General features: G+C 40.5%; 1 protein-coding gene across 2 annotated transcripts; it reads right to left on the bottom strand.

Annotated features, from left to right (window-relative positions):
* Window positions 1-1,207: 1,207 nt before the first annotated feature.
* gpr35 (G protein-coupled receptor 35) lies at window positions 1,208-20,205 on the bottom strand. 2 transcript variants are annotated; one of them, XM_002933350.4, is made up of 4 exons: window positions 19,921-20,205; window positions 4,785-4,896; window positions 4,642-4,700; window positions 1,208-3,196 (listed from the first exon to the last, which is right to left on the bottom strand). In XM_002933350.4, coding segments are annotated over exons 2-4 (1,017 nt in total). In that variant the 5' UTR covers window positions 4,787-4,896; window positions 19,921-20,205; the 3' UTR covers window positions 1,208-2,240. The 2 variants fall into 2 exon arrangements, with proteins under 2 accessions (XP_002933396.1, XP_031758791.1); XM_031902931.1 differs by lacking the exon at window positions 19,921-20,205 and adding an exon at window positions 7,964-8,546.
* Window positions 20,206-20,876: the final 671 nt, after the last annotated feature.

Below are 20,876 nucleotides of genomic sequence, written 5' to 3'. Positions count from 1 at the left end.
TGATTCCATAATCATAGCAGTTTATATAAATATAACATTTCTAGAAGTGGCTTGTCTGTACACATTACTGCAACTATACTATATCTTTTAATGTTCCTTTGGCAACAATTTTGTTTCGAGGTTCCATCACACCTTAAAGGAGAAAGAAAGGTAAAAACTAAGTAAGCTTTATCAGAAAGGTCTATGTAAATACAGCCATAAGCACTCACAGAAACACTGTACTGACTTCTCTGTCAAAATATTTCTTGTGTCTGTATTTCCTGTGCCAGAGACACACAGCTCTCTGCTCTCTCCTGCTCCCCCTCAAGAATGCTAAGAACTCACTCCCCCCCTTCCTTAGGAAAGTGGATCTGAGCCAGTCAGCAGGAAGCTGACCCATAGGGGCTGATTTACTAAGACACGAATTCGAATCCGAATTTGAAAAATTCCGATTGGAAAACGAACATTTTTCGCGACTTTTTTGTATTTTTTGTGATTTTTTCGGCGCCTTTACGACTTTTCGGAAATTATCGTGATTTTTTCGTTACCAATACGATTTGCGCGAAAAAATGCGAGTTTTTCGTAGCCATAATGACTTGCGCGAAAAAACGCGAGTTTTTCGTAGCCATTCCGAAAGTTGCGCAAAATCTGGTGATTTTTTCGTAGCGTTAAAACTTGCGCGAAAAGTCGCGATTTTTTCGTAGAGTTAAAACTTGCGCGAAACATCGCACCTTTTAAGTTTTAACGCTACAAAAAAGGCGCGACTTTTCGCGCAAGTTTTAACGCTACGAAAAAATCACCAGATTTTGCGCAACTTTCGGAATGGCTACGAAAAACTCGCGTTTTTTCGTGCAAATCGTATTGGTAACGAAAAAGTCGCGATAATTTCCGAAAAAATCGAAAAATACCGATCATTACGAAAAAAACGCAATCGGACGCATTCGGCCCGTTCGTGGGTAAGTAAATCTGCCCCATAGTCTTACAAACTGAGCATGTTCACTTGGTCTTAGTCTCGGTGCATGAGTGAGGCATTATGGGAACTTTCTTTACACAGCTCAGCGTTTTTTCTTCCTGTTCAGCTTCTGATCAAATGGAATGGTTAAATGGAACAGATGAACCACATCATTATTGTATATCCCAGTGAATGACTACTTTGTCTCTTAACACTGACTGACAACTATAGGGCTGTTTGGCTTGAACCTGAAAAGGCCATAGTAATCACTCACAGTAACTGTTGACTCTAGCATTTTATTAGTAAGTGAAGAAAATGAACATCAGTCTGCATTGTTCAGTGCATTGTGCCTGAGTCTGAGCTTTCAGAAGGAGCCAGCGCTACACATTAGAACTGCTTTCAGGTAACCTATTGTTTCTCCTACTCCCATGTAACTGGAGGAGTCCCAAGCTGGACTTAGATTTCTTATTATTGAGTGCTATTCTGATATCTACTCGGAGCTGCTATCTTGCTCCCTTCCCATTGTTGTGCTGATTGGTTGCTGGGGGGGGTGGAGGGCAATGCAGCAGTAAAGTGTGACTGAAGTTTATCAAAGCACAAGTCACATGGCCGTGGGCACCTAGAAAAGTCTAGGCCTACGTTCTATTTTCAAAATTATATATAAAAAAATGTGTTTGTAACAATAAGTATAAAATTATAGCCTCACAGAGCAATAATTGGCTGCGGGGGTCAAATACTTTAGTACTATAAAAAATAAACAATGAAGACCACTTGCATAATTGCTAGGAATAAGATATTCTATAGCATAGTTAATGGTAACTTAAGGGTGAACCACCCATTTTAGGATAATATGTAGATCATGTAAGTAAAACTCAAATTAGTTAATATATATAGCAATAGGTAGAAAATATTTAGTAATGAATATTCTTTAAAAAAAAGTTGTGTCACTGTCAGATTTATCATGTTAGAACTACTGTATAATGATGTGTCAGAACTATAACGATATTCAGACTTACCAAGGATGGGAGTCATACAATAACAAATTGCAATAATATAACAATATACAGTATACAGTATATACAAACATCATAAATAGCAAAAAATTACTCCAGTCAGAGGATCTGACTTATAAAGCATTGTCCGAAACCCACAATATACACAGTGAATCAAGATTTGGTCAGTGTGTTGCCTTAAGTGCTTCTGAAATGCTTGTCCTACAAAATGAACCTCAACTGGAAACCAATGTCACATTCTTAAAGATTGTGGGAATTTATGAATTCCTAAATGCCATCTGGTAAACAGTTTGTTTCTAAAGGTTTGTGTCTTCTGTTTGTTCCGGAGATGTTGTTAAGTGGTTTGACCTTGGCAACACTGATGTTGACTCCCAGAATTCCTTGGCTACAAAATAATAACAGACACTGTCCAGGCAACAATTTAGGTCACCGATGACTTGTGCAGCATAGACATAATCGTTGATTAGTTTTATCAATGTGCAATCCAGTTTCAAACTCTCCATCGCAAACCTGATAATATTTAAAATGTGAAGAGGCAAAAAACAAACCAGAAAAATGATGAGATTGGCAGACATTATCTTAATTGATTTTTTAATGCACTCGTGTTCATAGACGCTCGTTTTATCCTTCATCTTTAGGAACCTGATGACTTCTGTTGTGCAAAATATGATTATGGGCAGAGGAATGTAAAACCCTGTAACTGTGAAGTACAAGTTTCTCTTTAACGGTCTGGTTAAAATTTTGCGGAAACAGAAGCCAGGAGATGGAACACTTTTTTCAGCTGTAAGTAAAATGAAAATGCGTGTACACAGCAACAGTGCAAAAACAATGGCACAGGCCAATGCGGCCTTCTTTGGGGAGCGCAATGACCTTGATCTGAGGGGAAATTTTATGGCTATGTATCTGTCCACAGAAATCAGTGTAATAATGGCAATACTCAAATATGTGTTCATAAAGTAAGCATAAGCAAGGGTTGTACACAGTTCTCTGGGGAGATCCCATCGGTGCTGTGTAGCATAGATGCGAAACGGAATGGTTAAGAGCAAGCAACAGTCACTGAACAACAGGCTCATCATGAAAACTCTGGTCTCTGTCCATTTCTTCATCTTACAGCAAAAAACCCAGATTGCAAAGGAGTTAAATAATGTGCCAAAAAATAGGGTCAGAGATAAAATGATGAGCTGAAACATAGCTAAGGTCGCGTTCCTCTCCTCCATTATCCTTGTGCAATTCTCTGTTTGATTGGAGTTTACTGTAAAAGACGAATATAAAGTAAAGTAATATATGTTGCTAATGGAAAAAATGGTCACATTTGGACAAAATTTTAGCTTATGGTTTATGTGCCCTTTACATTTCTTAAGACAATAAGTTTGCAATTGTGAATTTTTTTGTTTGCGCAAGTGTGCAGTGTATGTAATAAAACTTCTTAACTTATTTAGATTTACACTATCTTCAAGCAGGTATTAAATATTTACAATGTAATAAATGTTTAGTGAGCAGTATTACATTGTGAGCAGCACTAAACATTCACAAAAATGCCATTTTACATACAGTTTGTGATTTTTATTACAACCCCCCCCCCCCCATCTATATTCCATTGATCTTACTTGGTTGTATAATGGATCTTACTCTGCGCTGAACATTTCAGAATAAACATCAGCTTGGCAGCTTTTTCCATCCTAAATTTATTGTTTTATTCCCTAAAAAGTAATATTTGTGGCTCACTGCCCTTATAAAATATACTTAAATGGACTGCCTGGAAATGCAGCTCAGACTTACTAAAAAAGAAGGGCCTTGACTGTGTGAGGAAGGGAGGAAGGATAGGCAAGTGTAGAAGGTAGAGAAGGGGCAGCAAAGGGTTAACAGTAAGGCAGCAGGAACAGGAAGTCTCATTTTTTAGAAGTTTTGAAACCCACAAAAAACTCATTTTCTCTAAAACCACAAATATCAAGTGATTTATTATAACAGCCTTTTTAAAAAAAAAAAAAACACAGATGAGAAAAAAAAACACAGAAAAATGTGAAAAACTTACAATTTTCATTTTGTCACACAAATGAAAGAGTCAAAAGAACCCAAGATGACAGCTGCCATTGACTTATACATTACTTTTGGATATGTCGCGGTTTTGACGCATAATAAATGGTGAAATAATTGTGTTTTTTTCACAAAAAAGTTGTATGTTTGCACAGAAAAAATTGAATTGTGAAAAAAATAAAATACAAATATTAGTAGATGCCCCCCATAGTATATAAACTCAGGGGTCTGGTTTTTCAAATGGATGGACTTTTTTTTTTAAAGCTTTTTAGGAATTAAATATTAGAGCTGCAGAGATTTGGGACAGAGCAAAGATATAAGTGTGAGTGTGCCCTCTACTGGCTAGAACCTTAATAGTCTTGATGGAGTATAGCATGGTATAAGCAGATTCAGTCTTGTCTGCACTGTTGAGGTCTCAGAGTGGCCACAACCTCTTGTCTCACATAGACCTACTATGGTATTATAATCCCCTTCTAAGAAGCTGGCAGAGGGTAACAGTAGCATCTCTAATGGTTGCCAAACAAGGGGCCCCAGTGAGGCTGTGGACAAACGTCTTCTCTTATACACATAAAATTGGCCCTATTATTATATCTATGCTAATCCCCTTGTCAATAACAGAATAAAACTCAAAAGCAAATTTAATACAATGGCAAATGATCTTACCAGTTGAAGATGGTAACATTGGTACAGAATATGGGTTTTTGGGATTGAAAGATGCCATCCTGTCAAAAATGAAGAAATCCATTAATATTACTCAAGAAAGCAAATAAAAAGCCAAAGTATCAAACAGCATTCCAGAAACTTACATTGTATTTGCCCTTAGTTAAAGCTGCCGAGGGACAATGTGACCGACCTTACTAGGCACACTAGTGGATGGCAAGTGGCTTGTACATTCAGGACCCAGAAGCATCAACGAAGCTGAAAAAGTTAAAAACCACTGATTACAATCTTTGTATCTTTGTAGAGGGAAAAAACATCTTCAATATGTTCTTTCTTTGTACAGGATAAATCTAACACAGGGAGGTTTGTGCACTTTTCCCATGACTGCTCATCTCCATTATCAGTTCTGATTGTGGACTCCCCCATTATGGCCAGGGCTGCTCACCTTTTCTGGAAAAAAAGTGGCCTGTCTAACTATCTGTCCTGTAAAAAAATGGATCAAGTATCATTTCATTTGGCCAAAAGGTGAGCTTAATTAGGCCACCCCAAATAATTGCACAGAGGAATAAAAATATATGATTGTCTTACAACAGTTTGAAAAGTATATACAGTATAAAATACAATTATATATAGAAAAGAACACAGAATAGAACAGACAGAAGTATAGAATAGAAGTATATATAGAATAGAACACAGAAGAGAATAGAATAGATAGATGTATAGAATAGAAGTATATCAAGAATAGAATGCAGAATAGTACAGAAGTATAGAATAGAAGTATAGAATAGATTTAGGAGTCTTCTTTGGCCAAGGAAACCTTCCTCCTCAAATGTACGTGTTTACACAATAAACCCCCCCCACCCTCTAAACATCCCTGCACAAATCACAACACAAGACATGTCTCTTTATAGAATAGGATAGAAGTATATATAGAATAGAACACAGAATAGAATAGAATAGATAGATGTATAGAATAGAAGTATATATAGAATAGAATGCAGAATAGTACAGAAGTATAGAATAGAAGTATATATAGAATAGAACACAGAATAGAACAGATAGAAGTGTAGAATAGAAGTATATATAGAATAGAACAGATAGAAGTGTAGAATAGAAGTATATATAGAATAGAACAGATAGAAGTGTAGAATAGAAGTATATATAGAATAGAACAGATAGAAGTGTAGAATAGAAGTATATATAGAATAGAACAGATAGAAGTGTAGAATAGAAGTATATATAGAATAGAACAGATAGAAGTGTAGAATAGAAGTATTTATATAGAATAGAACAGATAGAAGTGAAGAATAGAAGTATATCAAGAATATAATGCAGAATAGTACAGAAGTATAGAATAGAAGTATAGAATAGATTTAGGAGTCTTCTTTGGCCAAGGAAACCTTCCTCCTCAAATGTACGTGTTTACACAATAACCCCCCCCCACACCCTCTAAACATCCCTGCACAAATCACAACACAAGACATGTCTCTTTATCCATACAAACACACACCCAGATATATAAAAAATAGAAGTATAAGGGGGTGAGGGAAATAAAAGTAGAAGACAGGAAACAACTCCATGGTGATAGAGTCCTTAAGGGCTCTGGTACACGGGGAGATTAGTCGCCCGCGGCAAAATTCCCTGCTCGCGGGCGATTATCGCGCCGCCGCGTCTGCCATCCCGCCGGCGACTTACATGTTCGCCGGTGGGATGGCAGGGGGAAGGCAACTCGGGGAGATTAGTCGCCCGCGAGCAGGGAGTTTTGCCGCGGGCGACTAATCTCCCCGTGTACCAGAGCCCTAAGGGCAATGACTCATTAACCCGCAGTTAATCTCAGCTACCGCAGGCAAATAATCTACCCAAAATGCCTTTCCTCTGGCAACAAAGTGAATTGGCTCTTTTTGGGATAAACCTGTGCAGCAGCATGGCTGATTTGCTTGCAGCAGGAAGAAAGTCCTAGGTTGAAAACCTAAAATAACTAAGCTCCCCTATTAATGCAGCACAGTACAAATGCCTCATATAACTGTGGCTTATTGTGAGCTAAATTGTCATGAGTGAATTGAATCTGGGCCAATAGACCAAAAGCCTGTGGTATATTTTAAAGGAGAACTAAACTCAAAGTTTAACCCTCCCCACTTCCCATCTGCAACAAAGAAACCAGCCCTTTTCCCCTCTGCTCTCTGCCAGCGATTGCAAACTGGAACATGCATGTTCCTTGCTTCATGTGTGCATGCCCCTGGCTAATGGTTCATAAGGTATTTTGCCATTTTTTTTTTGCTTAGTTAAGTAAACAGAAAGCCATTGCAGGTGTCCCTTTGACTAGTGCTGCCTCTATCCTCTAATCACACCCACAGGCTTTGCTCTATCATTGGTATTGAGACTGCCATGCTGACTTATGGTTAAACACATGTATTAAGTTGATTGCATGTACGTTTTACATATAAAAATCCAAAAAAGAAAGCCATGATGACATTTCAGAGCAAGATGATGGGTAAGTTGGTGCCAATTTACAGGCCACTGATTTGCACTATTGCTGGCAACCATCCCAAATTTTCCAGGAATCCTTCAGATTTGTATACTGGGCTCAGGTAAAGCTGGAGGTGTAAAGGTGTAACCGCCATGGTCTGGGCATTCTGGGAGTGTGGCAAAAAAACCCAAAAACACTTCCTTTGAAAACCACCTCTCGGCATCTGATATTGATGTGAATTACAGTTACCGACACGTACTAAGGTTACTAATGACAGACACTTATGACATCAGCAGTAGGGATAACAGTGCACAATGTACCCCTTCCATCTTATTAGTGAGGTTCATAAATATACTGTTTAGCGCTAGTAAATGAACCATCATCCGCTATTTTTACATGATTTAAATATATTTTGCTAATGCCATAAAACATCTGTGAACATTCATTCCATTGGTTTGTCTGTTTGCATTTAACAAACAAGCTCCATCAATGAACCCAACAGTTATATATTACTTGCACATTTTCCTTTCACTTCTGTAAAACACATGAGGGAACTTGTACAGGTTTGGAGACTCATTAAACAAACACACCCACTGATTTCAAGGTTTGCACAAATAATTATTCCTTAGGTAGCTGCTTCATTTTGCCTTTTTGTCTATAATAACATGGAGACTATTGTTTTTTATATTATTTATATAACAACGCATTTTAACATTATGCAAAGGAATACACAGTAGTAAAAAGTGAAGCGCATAGGCTAAATCTGCAATAAACACAAGGCCAGAGATCACACAGGAATATAGTATATCATTTATGTACACAAATGCGGCAAGGAACTTGTGCAAATTGTGCTTTTACCTGCTCATAAAACCGCTATAGGTACCTGCGTTACTACAGGTACCTGCATCAAAATGTAGTCCTTGCTCTTCCCTTTTGTTCCACTCGCCACCACCCAGTCCTTCCTGCCTTCCATACTGAATCATGCACTGCTGCGCCTATAGAAGCCGGGGAACCCAGGAGCCAGACACTAGGAGCAGCACACTTGCAGTGAAAGAGTAGGGTCACATGTCACTTGCACTCCAAACACCAGAAATGACGCCAGCAAACATCAGAAATGAATATTTGGCACAAATGTGAAATCTTATTTGCAACAATGTGAATGTGCAGTTGCTGCCATTTTGGCAAACTGAGTGCAACTGTGGTAGGTGCAGCGCAATTGAATCAAGAGCATTGACTGTGCCTGAATGGTGGAAAAAACCTTGCAGTGTGCAAAAAAAAAATTGCGCTCAAAATTGCACTTTGCTTACTGCAAACGAGCCCCTTAAACTTTTGCCTCAGTATCTAAAATACAATTTTTGCTCGCTATATTGCCCAGACAAAAAAACGATTCTGCATTGAGTGTAGGGGCAAGTTTGACGCAGGGTTTGTTGATTGCTTTTAAACATGTGACCAGTAAATGCTTCCTGTTGATTGGTCGCTATGGGTTACTGCTCCTGGGCAAACATAATGCCTTTTTTTACATAACCCCTAAGGCCCTCTGAAACTGCCTCTGGCTCTCTGGCCTTATCTTCTTTACATTGGCCAAACAGGATGTGGACCACTTTTCTCCCCCATTGTATAGCCACCTTAGGTAAATCCCTTCAGAGTAACACAGAAGAGAACCTGCTCTAGAACCTCTTTAAGGGGGATCCCCTGTCCAAAAGCGCCATCTAGTGACTGGAATAACAATTACAGCTAATGGCATAAAATTATATTCCAGATTCCATGTGTGCCTACCTCTTTGTAAATTTTGTTAGAAAACTCAATTACATGCACCCTATTCCCACTGGAGGTTTCTGTACAGGAGACACATGGCAAAGTCTAAGAGTAACGTTTCACCCCTGCATAGGGTGTAATAGAAAACATAATATATCAGTAACCCGCCATTGCTCCAGGCTTTCTATAGCCAAGCCATAATGACTAAAGAATGACTAGGACAAGTAAGTTGGAGGATTTCCATACTGAAAGAAAAAGAAAGAAGTGACCTTTACAAAAAAGCTGCTTTGGTTTGTTTATAAGAAGAATATATTTGCAGTCCCTGATGTTTATGATATCTGAATAACTTTTAACTTATTTACACAGGTGTTAATGGAAATGTATGGCATGCTGTTAGACAGGAAAAGAGTGTTGATAATAAATTAGGGGCAATTAGGTTTTCTTGGGTGTCGGACAGATATAATTTATTTCCACCAACATCCATTTCTTTACTGTTGGCTGGTAAAATCCATTAACCCTTTTTTAGTGGGGTTTTATTGCAGCACTGGGTCACTTCACACATATAACTGTTACAGCTTTTCCCAAACATAAACACAAAACAGTCTAACTTTTCCTTCTCTCGCAGCAACTACTTTTTCATGGGTTTCAGCCCTCAGCCCACTGTCCCCAATTGTCCCACCTTGTACCACTTGCCTTTGGCAACTCTTGGTTCCCTGCTCCTCGGTAAAAAAAGTTCCTAGATGGAAGGCACGACCATCTTTTATTTCTTTTATTTCTTTAAAAAGAGTTTCACTCAGAGGCTGAAGCCATATCAAGAGGACAAATTTCACTTTACTGCACTTTCTACACATAAGTAATGTAGTTTTTTTTCTTATGTAGCTGCTTCTTTTTTTTAAACTTTGATTTTGCTTTTAAATGCAAAGCTAAATTGGCTTATATTACATGAATGAGGAATTGGCTGTTATTTTAGGAACAAGTACTGGCAATACTTCAGAGCTTAACAGCTGGGTTCTGTCATTAAATATTAGTCAGGCGCTGGCAGAATCTCAAAGCCTGTTGTTTACTGTAGATGTAGAAACTACTAAAAAGGGAAATCCCTTTCTGCACCACCAACAGTTCATATCTGTTTCTAGACGTGTGTGTGGTATCCTGGTTCTTACAGGGCAACCTTACATGCCCTGATGGAGACCATGGACTGTAAGTTCCACGGGGCAGGGACTGATGTGAATGATGAACAATCTGTGTAGGATTAAGTAACATGTTAGCAATAAACAGTGTAAGTAAGGGATACCATCTTTTATACATAAGGGCTCATTTATCTTTGCAAGTGCAGTGAGCAAAATGCAATTTCACAAGTGCATTGTGAGGCATTTTCCCCCCACAATTCCAGCTTTATTGTGGACACAAACAGACAATTCTCTTGATGCAATTGTGCTGCGCCTACCACAAAAATGGGCACATATGGAAATCCTGGGGCTACTGCTGGAGGTAGCGGTAGCTCCAGGGTTCCCCAGTGTCAATACTGGGACTGAGAGGTGCCAATTGCATCTATAGGGAGGAGCAAGGAGCACATTTTTGATGCAAGTACCTATAGTGAAAGTGTTTTTTTGCACAACTTTCTGCAGGGCGAAACGCAAGTTCACCACTGCACTTGCAGATGTAAATGAGCCCTAAAGATCAGCAAACTGATATTCTGGAATCCCCACTTCGTTCCAATGACATTTGCAGCAACATATGAACAGAATAATGGCTATATTTTACTAAGGCATAGAACCGGTTTTATGTGCCACAATGAAACCCTAATTCACAGCAGTAAATCTACCATAATAAAATGCCAGCAATACAAGATCCATATTACCTTTGCCCTCTGATCACATTCACCCTGCACTAGTTCTGATCCCTCCTCCTTCTTTCACTTTCCAGTTCATCTCATACCCTTAGCAAGTGATTCATTGAATGCAGATGTACTGTGTGACCCTAATACAGCCATGGCTAGATTAATGTGAAGATTACCCAATGGCACAGGACACTTAATTCAAATCAAAATACAAAAACAAGGGGTATTACTTTACACAGAAACAGCAGAATGAAAGAGGCTCTTGTATAATACATACCCACATCGAGGAGAAAATAAGGAACAGAATGGCAATATCACCGACACATGTACTTAAGGGAGAACTAAAGCCTAAAAATGAATGTGGTTAAAACTTCCACATTTGATATACTGAACTTACTGCACCAGCCTAAAGTTTCAACATCACTATAGCAGAGCTGTCAACTGACCCAACTATTTCACCATTATTTTCCCACCTGTCCCCCTGGTGTCCAGACATTTACAATAATCCCTCGGTGGAGGAAGGATTTGCACATGCGCATTGACGTTAATTCCTGTGCCACTCACGTGTCCGCCCAACAGGGGATGATTTTTAGCACCACGCTGCAACCATCCCCCAGAAAGCATTCTCCCAGGGTTGACAGCTCTGTTATAGTAGTAATGATCCAAGCCTTCAAAGTTGTTACAAATACTCCCCATACTAGATTCTGTTAGGAGTGTCAGTGACACACACATGCTCAGTGCGCTCTGATCAAATCTTCTCTACTAAAGGGCTGCTGCCTTGGGCTGGTACAGAATCTCTATACATAGTGTACTACACTTCTAGCCTACTTGTTTTTTAAGATTTACTTCTTCCTTAATACATATCTCCCAACTGTCCTGATTTTAACAGATTAGGCCGCAGTCCTGGATTCTTACTGAAAGGTCCCTCATGTTGATCTCCTGCACTGAACGCTAAAAAAGATACAATTTTTCTCAAACATAATTAAATAAGGAGGCTTTTGGCAGAGAGCCCAGAAAAGTTAAACCTGGACTTCGATACAATTGTAACTATTAAGCTAACCAGGTCTCTTGGGGGAACGGAGACTTGGAGCTTAAAGGGTAATTTCACCATACCTCCCAACTGTCCCGCTTTCCGCGGGACAGTCCCGGTTTTTAGAGTGCATCCCGCTGTCCCGGATAGTTCCATGAATGTCCCGCATTTCCGTAATAAATTACGGAAATGCGGAACATTCATTGACTTACCCGGGACAGCGGGATGCGTTGGCGCTCCTTCCTCCCCAGCGGCTCCTCGGTGTATGTGGCTCCTTCTCCGGCAGTCCCAGGTACTTTTATAAGGTTGCGCCCTTACACACAGGTGACGTCATTACGCACGGGCGCAACCTTATAAAAGGGCCTGGGACCGCCGCAGAAGGAGCCACATACCCCGAGGAGCCGCTGGGGACGAAGAAGAAGGGAGCGCTGTGTATGGGGCACTGTGTATGGGGCACTGTGTATGGGGGGGGTGTCTCTATTGGGGGCACTGTGTATGGGGGGGGGTGTCTCTATTGGGGGCACTGTGTATGGCAGGGGCTGTCTCTATTGGGGGTACTGTGTATGGGGGGGGCTGTCTCAATTGGGGGCACTGTGTATGGGAGGGGCTGTCTCTATTGGGGGCACTGTGTATGGGGGGGGGTGTCTCTATTGGGGGCACTGTGTATGGGAGGGGCTGTCTCTATTGGGGGCACTGTGAATGGGGTGGGACTGTCTCAATTGGGGGCACTGTGTATGGGGTGGGACTGTCTCAATTGGGGGCACTGTGAATGGGGGGGACTGTCTCAATTGGGGGCACTGTGTATGGGGTGGGACTGTCTCAATTGGGGGCACTGTGTATGGGGTGGGACTGTCTCAATTGGGGGCACTGTGTATGGGGTGGGACTGTCTCAATTGGGGGCACTTTGTATGGGGTGGGACTGTCTCAATTGGGGGCACTGTGAATGGGGGGACTGTCTCAATTGGGGGCACTGTGTATGGGGTGGGACTGTCTCAATTGGGGGCACTGTGTATGGGGTGGGACTGTCAATTGGGGGCACTTTCTATGGGGGGCATTGTGTATGGGGGCACTGTGTATGGGTAGTACTGTCTTTTAGGCTATTGGGGGCACTGTGTATGGGGGGGCAAACTGGTAGATAGTTATAACTCACTAATAACTCACTGCCTTCTCTCTATATTTGTATTTTATATGTAGGAGTTGCTATATTGTTTTCCTTAGGTAGTACAGCATGAGGGTATAGCACATTTGCGTCTGGTCCTGCCATTTCTACTATATAAAAGGAGAATTTTTTGAAAAAAGAAATGGATGGGGTGTGGTAATTGGGGCGTGGCCACAAAAGTGGGCGTGGTCAAAAAAATTGCCACGCTGCGCGCACCAAATCTTTTTGTCCCTCTTTTCATTTTTCAAATGTTGGGAGGTATGATTTCACCTTTTTTTTTAGCAAAATTGTAATAATACATAAAGCACCAGCCCAAACCTCCCAGAAATGTGTTCAAACTTTAAGTAACCTGCCAAATTGTGTAAAATTGGAGTGGTTCTTACGGGGTGTGGTCAAAAACATTGTTTTTGTCCCTCTTTTGGTTTTTCAAATGTTGGGAGGTATGTTTATATAATCTGACCAGAGGAATGATTTTATTAAGGCAGAGACAAAATATTGCAAATACATCGCACCTTCCTTTGTTGTCACATATGAGGCCTTTAGGGTTACAGCTGCAGCCCCAGTTGTGGTCACAATAAATGGTCACAGCCATAGGGTTAACTAGTCCCTATGGCTTTAAACCCTGCAGCTTCCTGGTTTTGTGCTGTTACTGGGCAAATTGGGTAACAGGAAGACCACTCCCTTGGCACTCTGATATAGTGTTTAGCAGGGGGGTGGGTCTGCCTCTTTGGCTGCCTGTGTTCTCAAGGGAAGGAGCACTGTGCTGGAGGCAAAGGAACTAGGCCCCCAGTAAAGCCATGTGCCCCAGAGTGTAGTCATCCACTCTGGTGAAGTCGGGGACAGGGACCCCGTGAATGAGGACCAGTTAGATAGCAGTTTTGTGGAGCACTTTCTAGGAAAGTGAGATAGTGAGGGAAGAGAGCACGAGCAGTTTGGCTCAGAGGAAAGTAGCTGTGGGAGTACCCTTCCAGACAGGCACTGTTGCCTTAGTGTAGGGCCACGGTTTAGACCTAGGAGGCAGGTAGTGTGTAAACCCTGATCCAAAGTTGCCGTGGGGCCTGAGGAGTGTGGTATCCAGCTGACTGTTCCAGAGAGCGGGTGTACACCCTCTCTGTGCTATCCTCAGAGAAATGCTATGCTAACTGATGTGTGTGAGTATATTGCATAACCCTGCAAGTTGCTTGTCGCTGAAAATAAACCAGTTCTACTGTTCAACTGCAAGAACCTTCTGGCACCCATTTGTTATTCTGCACTTGCACACAGCTACAGTGGGTTGTAGTTGCACTACACCATAGCTCTGTTTGGTTACTTCCACATAGCGAAGGCCCATCCTAAAGGACTGAGTCGCGTGTACCCCATGCTCTAGACCTGTCTAGTCGTGCTGTTGGCTTGTTACAGCCAAGAAAGGGTTACAGGTACTTACACCCAAAGTGTGCCGACCTGACGTAGGAGAACCCTGGAGCAAATGGCAGTAACTCAAGAGTTGCAACTGCAGCCAACTCCGTAACCTTTTGGTTTCTTCTGAAATCTCCTCACTCATATCAGGCTGTGCTCCTATGCATAAAGTAGAATTGTTTGGGGCAGGGTGGGAGAGTTTTGAACTTTTAAAAATATCACAGAGGAAGCTTACTCAGAACTGATTCAATCTTGTTTCTTAAGTTACAGATAAAAGTAACGTACTTCCTATTATTTTTAGGGCATTGTAAGACATGCACATGATCAGTAGCCAGTGGGGATTTCCACACACTTACACAGTGATGACATCTTCTAGCCAGGACCAAAAAACAGTAATGCTTTGAGGGACAAACCCCCCTGCTTTCCACCTTAAAGGAGAAGGAAAGTCATTTTGGCATTTTACTACCAAAGATTTGCCACATTAATGTCACCTAGAATGCTATATTTATTCTGCAGAAAGCTTTCCTGAGTAAAGAGCCCTAGAAGCTCCCTCCATTTGTTAACGATAGCAGCTGCCATTTTAGCTTGGTCCTGCTTGCAGCTGTAGCCCTTGGTAGCTCAGATCACACATTCCTAAAGGAGGGGGGAGTGAGTTTTATGAATTCTTATGGGGGGGGGGGGCAGGAGAAGGGAGAGAGGAGAGGGCTGTGCAAACTCTGGCCCTAGGAATGAAGGATTTTTCTTGAGAAGTCAGACACCTGAACAACATGCAGCATTTCAGCGAGTCTCCTTTAATGATCATTGTTTTACATCTATGGCTGAATATATAGAGGGAAACACTGTTTGCAACTTTAGTGAGTGGGGCTCCTCTCTCTGGCATACTTGTGCATACTGAGGCAATAAAAAATAAAATATTGTCGACTGGTTTATAATGGTCAGTTGGAAAATACCTGGGGGGATGATTTACAAAAATGTAGTGGGAGTCCATATCTTGTCTAGTGATCATGCATCCAGTGCCCACATCTCCCACCTCTCACCATGAAGTGGGTCACCAGTAGCTTCAGTCTAAGGTAAAAAATAGCACAACACTTAGGCCCCCTCAAAGCTTTATTTTCATAAAATAAATCAATGGTGAAATATTGGTGATTGTGAGATATTTTCACAGAATTATAATTCCACAGCATATGAAATGTATACCTGTCATTCACACATAATTGTAAATTAATTTGGGAAGGACTGAGCACACCTTTTAACATATGTTCTTGCCTTTTATAGATACATGAAATATATAGATATATGAAACATACACACATATCACATATATTTAACATTATATTTATATGCATTAATTGTACAGATTACTCCTGTGAGCTGTCAAGGGTATGTTTGACTGGCTGTTTGTACTTTGCATATAATTTGTAACTCCACACAAAGATATTTTGTTATCACCTTGGTACTTTGACCATAATACTTACACAACATTTTATAATAAATATATGATATTCTACAGTGATCATAGTTCATCAAATACAGAGCAGCATTCTTCCTTTGCTGATACAGGTAGCGGCTGCTAGAGGAACCCAAACTGTCTATCGGAAGCATGATTCACACACTGATCTCCAATACTATCTTATTTATAGGATATAATTAGGGAACTCAGAATGTTTCTTCTGTTTCAAAATTGTATTTTCAGTTCCACCTGTTTGCATATGCACTGTTATACCAGGAACTGACTTGTGAACAGTGTGAGCGGTTTTGTGCTGTGTTTTTTTCCAACTACAGCAGATTATAATAGTGAATATTTAAAGAGACATTAGTGCTGAATTATAAATTGGGCTTACAATTTCCAATACAGTTTGGTAGTTTTGTGAGTTTTGGCCTTATTGCCCAACTAGGGATACATGGATAAGCCTTTTATTAAGCACCATACTGTGATCCTATAAAATCATAGGCAGCCAGTTTGTCCATGGTCTGCCAATGCCTTCCATTAGAATTAAGGTCCGTTGTGTAGTCAACTTATACTAACCCTTCAGCCCATGGCCCAGTTACCCAGGAAACTCTAAAGCTGCTCATTGTATGCGTGCCTTTATACTTACACATGTCTAATGGTTATCTACAATTGTCATAACTCCCGCCATCATCTTTAACAGCCAAAAACCATTGAGAAGACGTTTACAGTATATACTGTAGAAAGCTCCTATATCAGCCTCAAGGTACAGGGGGCCTTTAACACTAACACTTTAACACTAAGATGAATTTGTCCCCAGAAGCAAGAAATCTCATATCAGTGGTCATACAGAACATACTGATGACCACTCAGGCATGGAGAATAAGCACCTATAGTAAGTAGTGCTCTAGAAAAGTTACAATTTGAAGGCCATTTATCCTTATGTCATAAGGCTTCCAAACATTTTGGCAGTAAAAAATAGATCCAATGATAGGGCTATTGTTGAGATGCTCTGAGAGGACCAACAGAACAGCCAGTACACCATCGATATGTGTTAGTAGCTGTAAATATCTAGAAAAATCTCCAGTGTCAAATTATTTAATGTTAAAGTGCGCAGAAGACATACCCATTAGGGGATAGTGCAGCTCCATTTACATTCAGTGCCTTTTATGGACTTTTGTATGTTTTTTTTAGCATTTTCATATACATTCCAGTTCATCATTTGTGGTAATTCCACATTATCCGCTGTTTGGGGCAAATTTTAGGTTAACAAAGCCCTAAGTGCTGCTGAGAATTTGACTTTCCCTTCTTTTTCTCTGTTTATTATAAAATAGTCTGAGGAAGTAAATCTTCCATGAACAGCACAATTGCTAAATTTAAATATCACATGAGTGATTGAGGACAGACTTGCTGAAAGTATGGAACTCAATATAAGTTAAAAGTCCTGCAGTAGGTACTTCTCAACAGGTTACAGACCCCGTGCTGGCTGTACAACATTTCCAAATTCAGATATCAATGACCCAGAGAGTACATATTTTCTCAGTGGATTTGTGTAATTCTATTGAGACATCACAGCACTACATGTTTCGGCATAACAGCCTTCCTCAGGTACATGAGTGATATGAGCAAACAGATGAAATACCCTACACCCCACCAATGAGTTTCACCAGCTTGTTACTTTGCTGAAAGTATGGAACAACATTAGCTATAGTTCATGATTTGTGTGCGTCCATTCCTCATAGAATACAGGATAATAAATACTTTGTTTTAATCACCTGTATATTTCCTTAATAGGAAGAACAGAAGTGCAAATTTAATCGCACCAGTGTGTGTGCACCAGTTCTCAAATCGATATTATACACCATCTGTTTAGAAAAGAATTTACAGGAGATATTTATCAATGTGCTAGACAAGAGCTCACCGCAGTAAAATGTGACTATTTTTAGGGGGATGTGGTAAACTCTATTTTTACATTTTTATAAATTTGTAAATAATGTTACACATTAATGTTCTAATGTGCAGCCAGCAGAGTAGTATGCTGTGGCCATGTGTCATGGACAACATAGCAGCCATCGACCCCACTGCCAGCTCTCCATTTGGTGAAGAAAATGGGGGTGCCCTTTGTCAGGCCAGATGAAAGGGGGTAGAGTGGCTGTGCAGGGGGGGGGGGGGCATGGTTAAAACCTCTTATGATCACAAATTCAGCACTGCTGGGATGCTAAATTATATAATAATGTATCTTGTAGCCCTAAAGTGCTTAACATAATGTATTTATACTGATTTTGGAGCCATTTGGCTATGTTTTGGATCTGCTTTCTGCAGCTTCCAGTTTTCTTAAAACTATAACTCCACAGTACACTGGGGGGTTGATATGGGCAGGGAGATATTGACAACACCAAGAAATATTTATTTTCTTTAACTGTTATTCATATTCACTTTGTTGCCAATGATAACTTTATATCTCAAATGCACAATTCAGTCTATATAGTACATATAGTTGTGCAGGTTGTCTATGAGGCATATACAGTTGGGCACGTGCAAGCTTGGCTATAATAGAACAGAACTGAAGAATGGAAGTAGGGGGTGCTTATGTACAGGTATTTAAAGCATTATTAGTCGGACACTCAGAAACAAAAATCTTGGCTGATTCCTTGACTAAATGTGTGATATAATATTGGCTGCTATATATACAATACTGTTTTCAAAACATGACATTTTGGCAAGGCTAAAAGTGCATGAAGGAGATAACTACAGTATACATGGGCTAATATTTCCATAAGACAACTACAAAGCAGCTCTGTTATTGTAGGGATACAACTAAAGGTGGCCATACACGGGTGTGGCCACCTTTAGTTGTACGGGATATCAGTCCTTTAGATTGATTTGGCATCTTATCTTCCCGTGTATGGGCACAAATGACGGTCCTCTCCGACCGACATCTGGCCTGATTTTTTGGCCAGATCTTGAATGGGCAGGTGTGATTTTTCCGTTGGATCGGAGACTGCATCGGCTCGTTGATGCAGTCCTGGAACTGACGGCCCCTGTACCTGCCATTTTAATTTGACCATTTGGCCTTAGGGCCAAATTAACCCTATATTGCCCACCCGTAGGTGGGGATATCGGGAGAAGATCCACTTGCTTGGCGACCTTGTGTATAGCCAACTTTACACCCATCTCTATCCCATGCATTCATTAAACTCCTCTTCCCCTTGGCTCCCTTTCCCTCTGAAGCTCTCATTCAGCATCGTTTGAGAAAGAAATGAAGGGTGGAAAGGTAGGCAAGACATAAAGATACATAAAGAAACGGGAAACGGGAAAACAAGAGGGTTGGAGTAGTTGAAGGAAATAGGTTGTAGTAAAGGATGGTAGCTCCAAGCACAGAGAGATTGGCCAGACATGTTAAACATCATGAATGTAAAGAGGTATAAAGAAAACTATGACCATACGGTGAACTGACACATGGCAGATTTACCAGACAGATATGTGAATAGAAATAAAGATGACTGAGGTGGAAAAGTTGAAGGAGAAAGTATATTAGAGGAGAATGGTGTCTGTAGGCAGACATGGGCAGCCATGAATAATTTTAAGTGAGAAGGTAAGGAACAGAACATAGAAGCAACAGTTGATAAAGAATGAAGTCTAAAAAGAGCAGACAGATTGGCACTCATCAAATGTGAAAAAGTCAGAGAGTTCAGATATTAAATATATGTAAAGCAGGGCCAGTATAAAGTTAAGCAAAAGGGCATTTGACATGGACCCCCAGCATCACAGTATCAGGGGTACAAGAATGCCCAACCTGTGGCCCTTGGGCTGCAACTCCCAGCACCCCACTCATTTTATATAGATGCATCATAACAGGGACGGAGAACAACAAGGTACACAAGAAAGCTCCTGCTATTTTACTGTGTAATACAATAAAATAATACATGCTGCGGACTATACCACTTTAACAGATCTCTCCTGTTGGTAATTCCTGACTCCCTGCTAATTAAATATGGCTAAGTGCCCTCAGCAGTGTTAAATACGATCCCTCGTTTACTTCACCCTGTAGTCCCACCACAGAAGGAAGTAGCCTGCAATAGCACATAAGCACATGAGGTCTATTATGCCCTGGCACAGAGGGCAGTCTATAGAAGAGCAACCACATTGTATATTGCACAGAAATGCACATTAGCAGGCAGAAATCCCTTACCTCAGGCTGCCAAGTCTCCCCTGGCTAATTCCTCCGTGCTCTATTTTCTCTTCATGAACTCTGAAAAGAAAGGGCTGCTCTGTGTTTCTGCGGTTGCAGAACGTGAGCAAGCTGTATTGGGAAATTCAGGTAGAAGTATATAACAAATATACTGGGGTGGTGTTATCCTTCTGGACCATTGCCTCCCATTGTAGAAAAATCCTCATGGAGTTAAATGTGACAGAAAAGTAAATTTAGCATTACAGGCAGCTCTATGGAGAATGAGTAAGTGAGCCAATCCCTAGACAGGAGGGGGAATGTATAAAAGTCTATTGTGCAAGCGCTTGTGCAATGTTAGAACAGTTAAAGGTACAGTAATACTGAAACTGAAAGGGCTCGTTTATTACAATATGGGTTTGCAGATACCTGCAATCGATCAGCAATATTCCCTGGTCTCCTCTACACAGTTCTAAAGTAGTTCCTGGTGCTGCCTCCGCTCCACCCGAGACATGCTGCACTAGCTAGCAGCCATGCAATTGGTCTGCGGTGAAATTAGAAGTGGTAAAATGCTACAAAATGTGTAAAGCACAGGTTCCACCATATTCTATGCCTATCAATGTGTTTTAAAAAGTAAATAAAAGTTATATTTTACTTTACTATACAGATTACACTCTTTTGTTCCGTGGACTTTGTTTTGCTTATTTAGTGACTTTTCCAAGTTGTATATATGACAATATTTAGATATTTTTGTTTATCTGTTGGAGAAGTTTGACAAAGGAAGAGCATTCTTTGTACAAATAGAATCCTGCAGTGGGTCAGGTACTCATGGGTCACCTACAAAAGTTAAGGTATTTGTAGGGTTGCAAGGAAGAATTGAATGGGTACTGATCACTGGGTCTGCAGGTTGCAGATTATGTCAAGAATCACAAAGTAGGAATTAAAGGCAAAGTAGGCACTTTAATAGCCATCATTACTTT

Source organism: Xenopus tropicalis, chromosome 5, assembly GCF_000004195.4.
Source record: "Xenopus tropicalis strain Nigerian chromosome 5, UCB_Xtro_10.0, whole genome shotgun sequence".
NCBI lineage: Eukaryota > Metazoa > Chordata > Amphibia > Anura > Pipidae > Xenopus > Xenopus tropicalis.
Note: the sequence above shows the minus strand (reverse complement) of the source record. Positions and strands in the feature narration are given on the sequence as shown.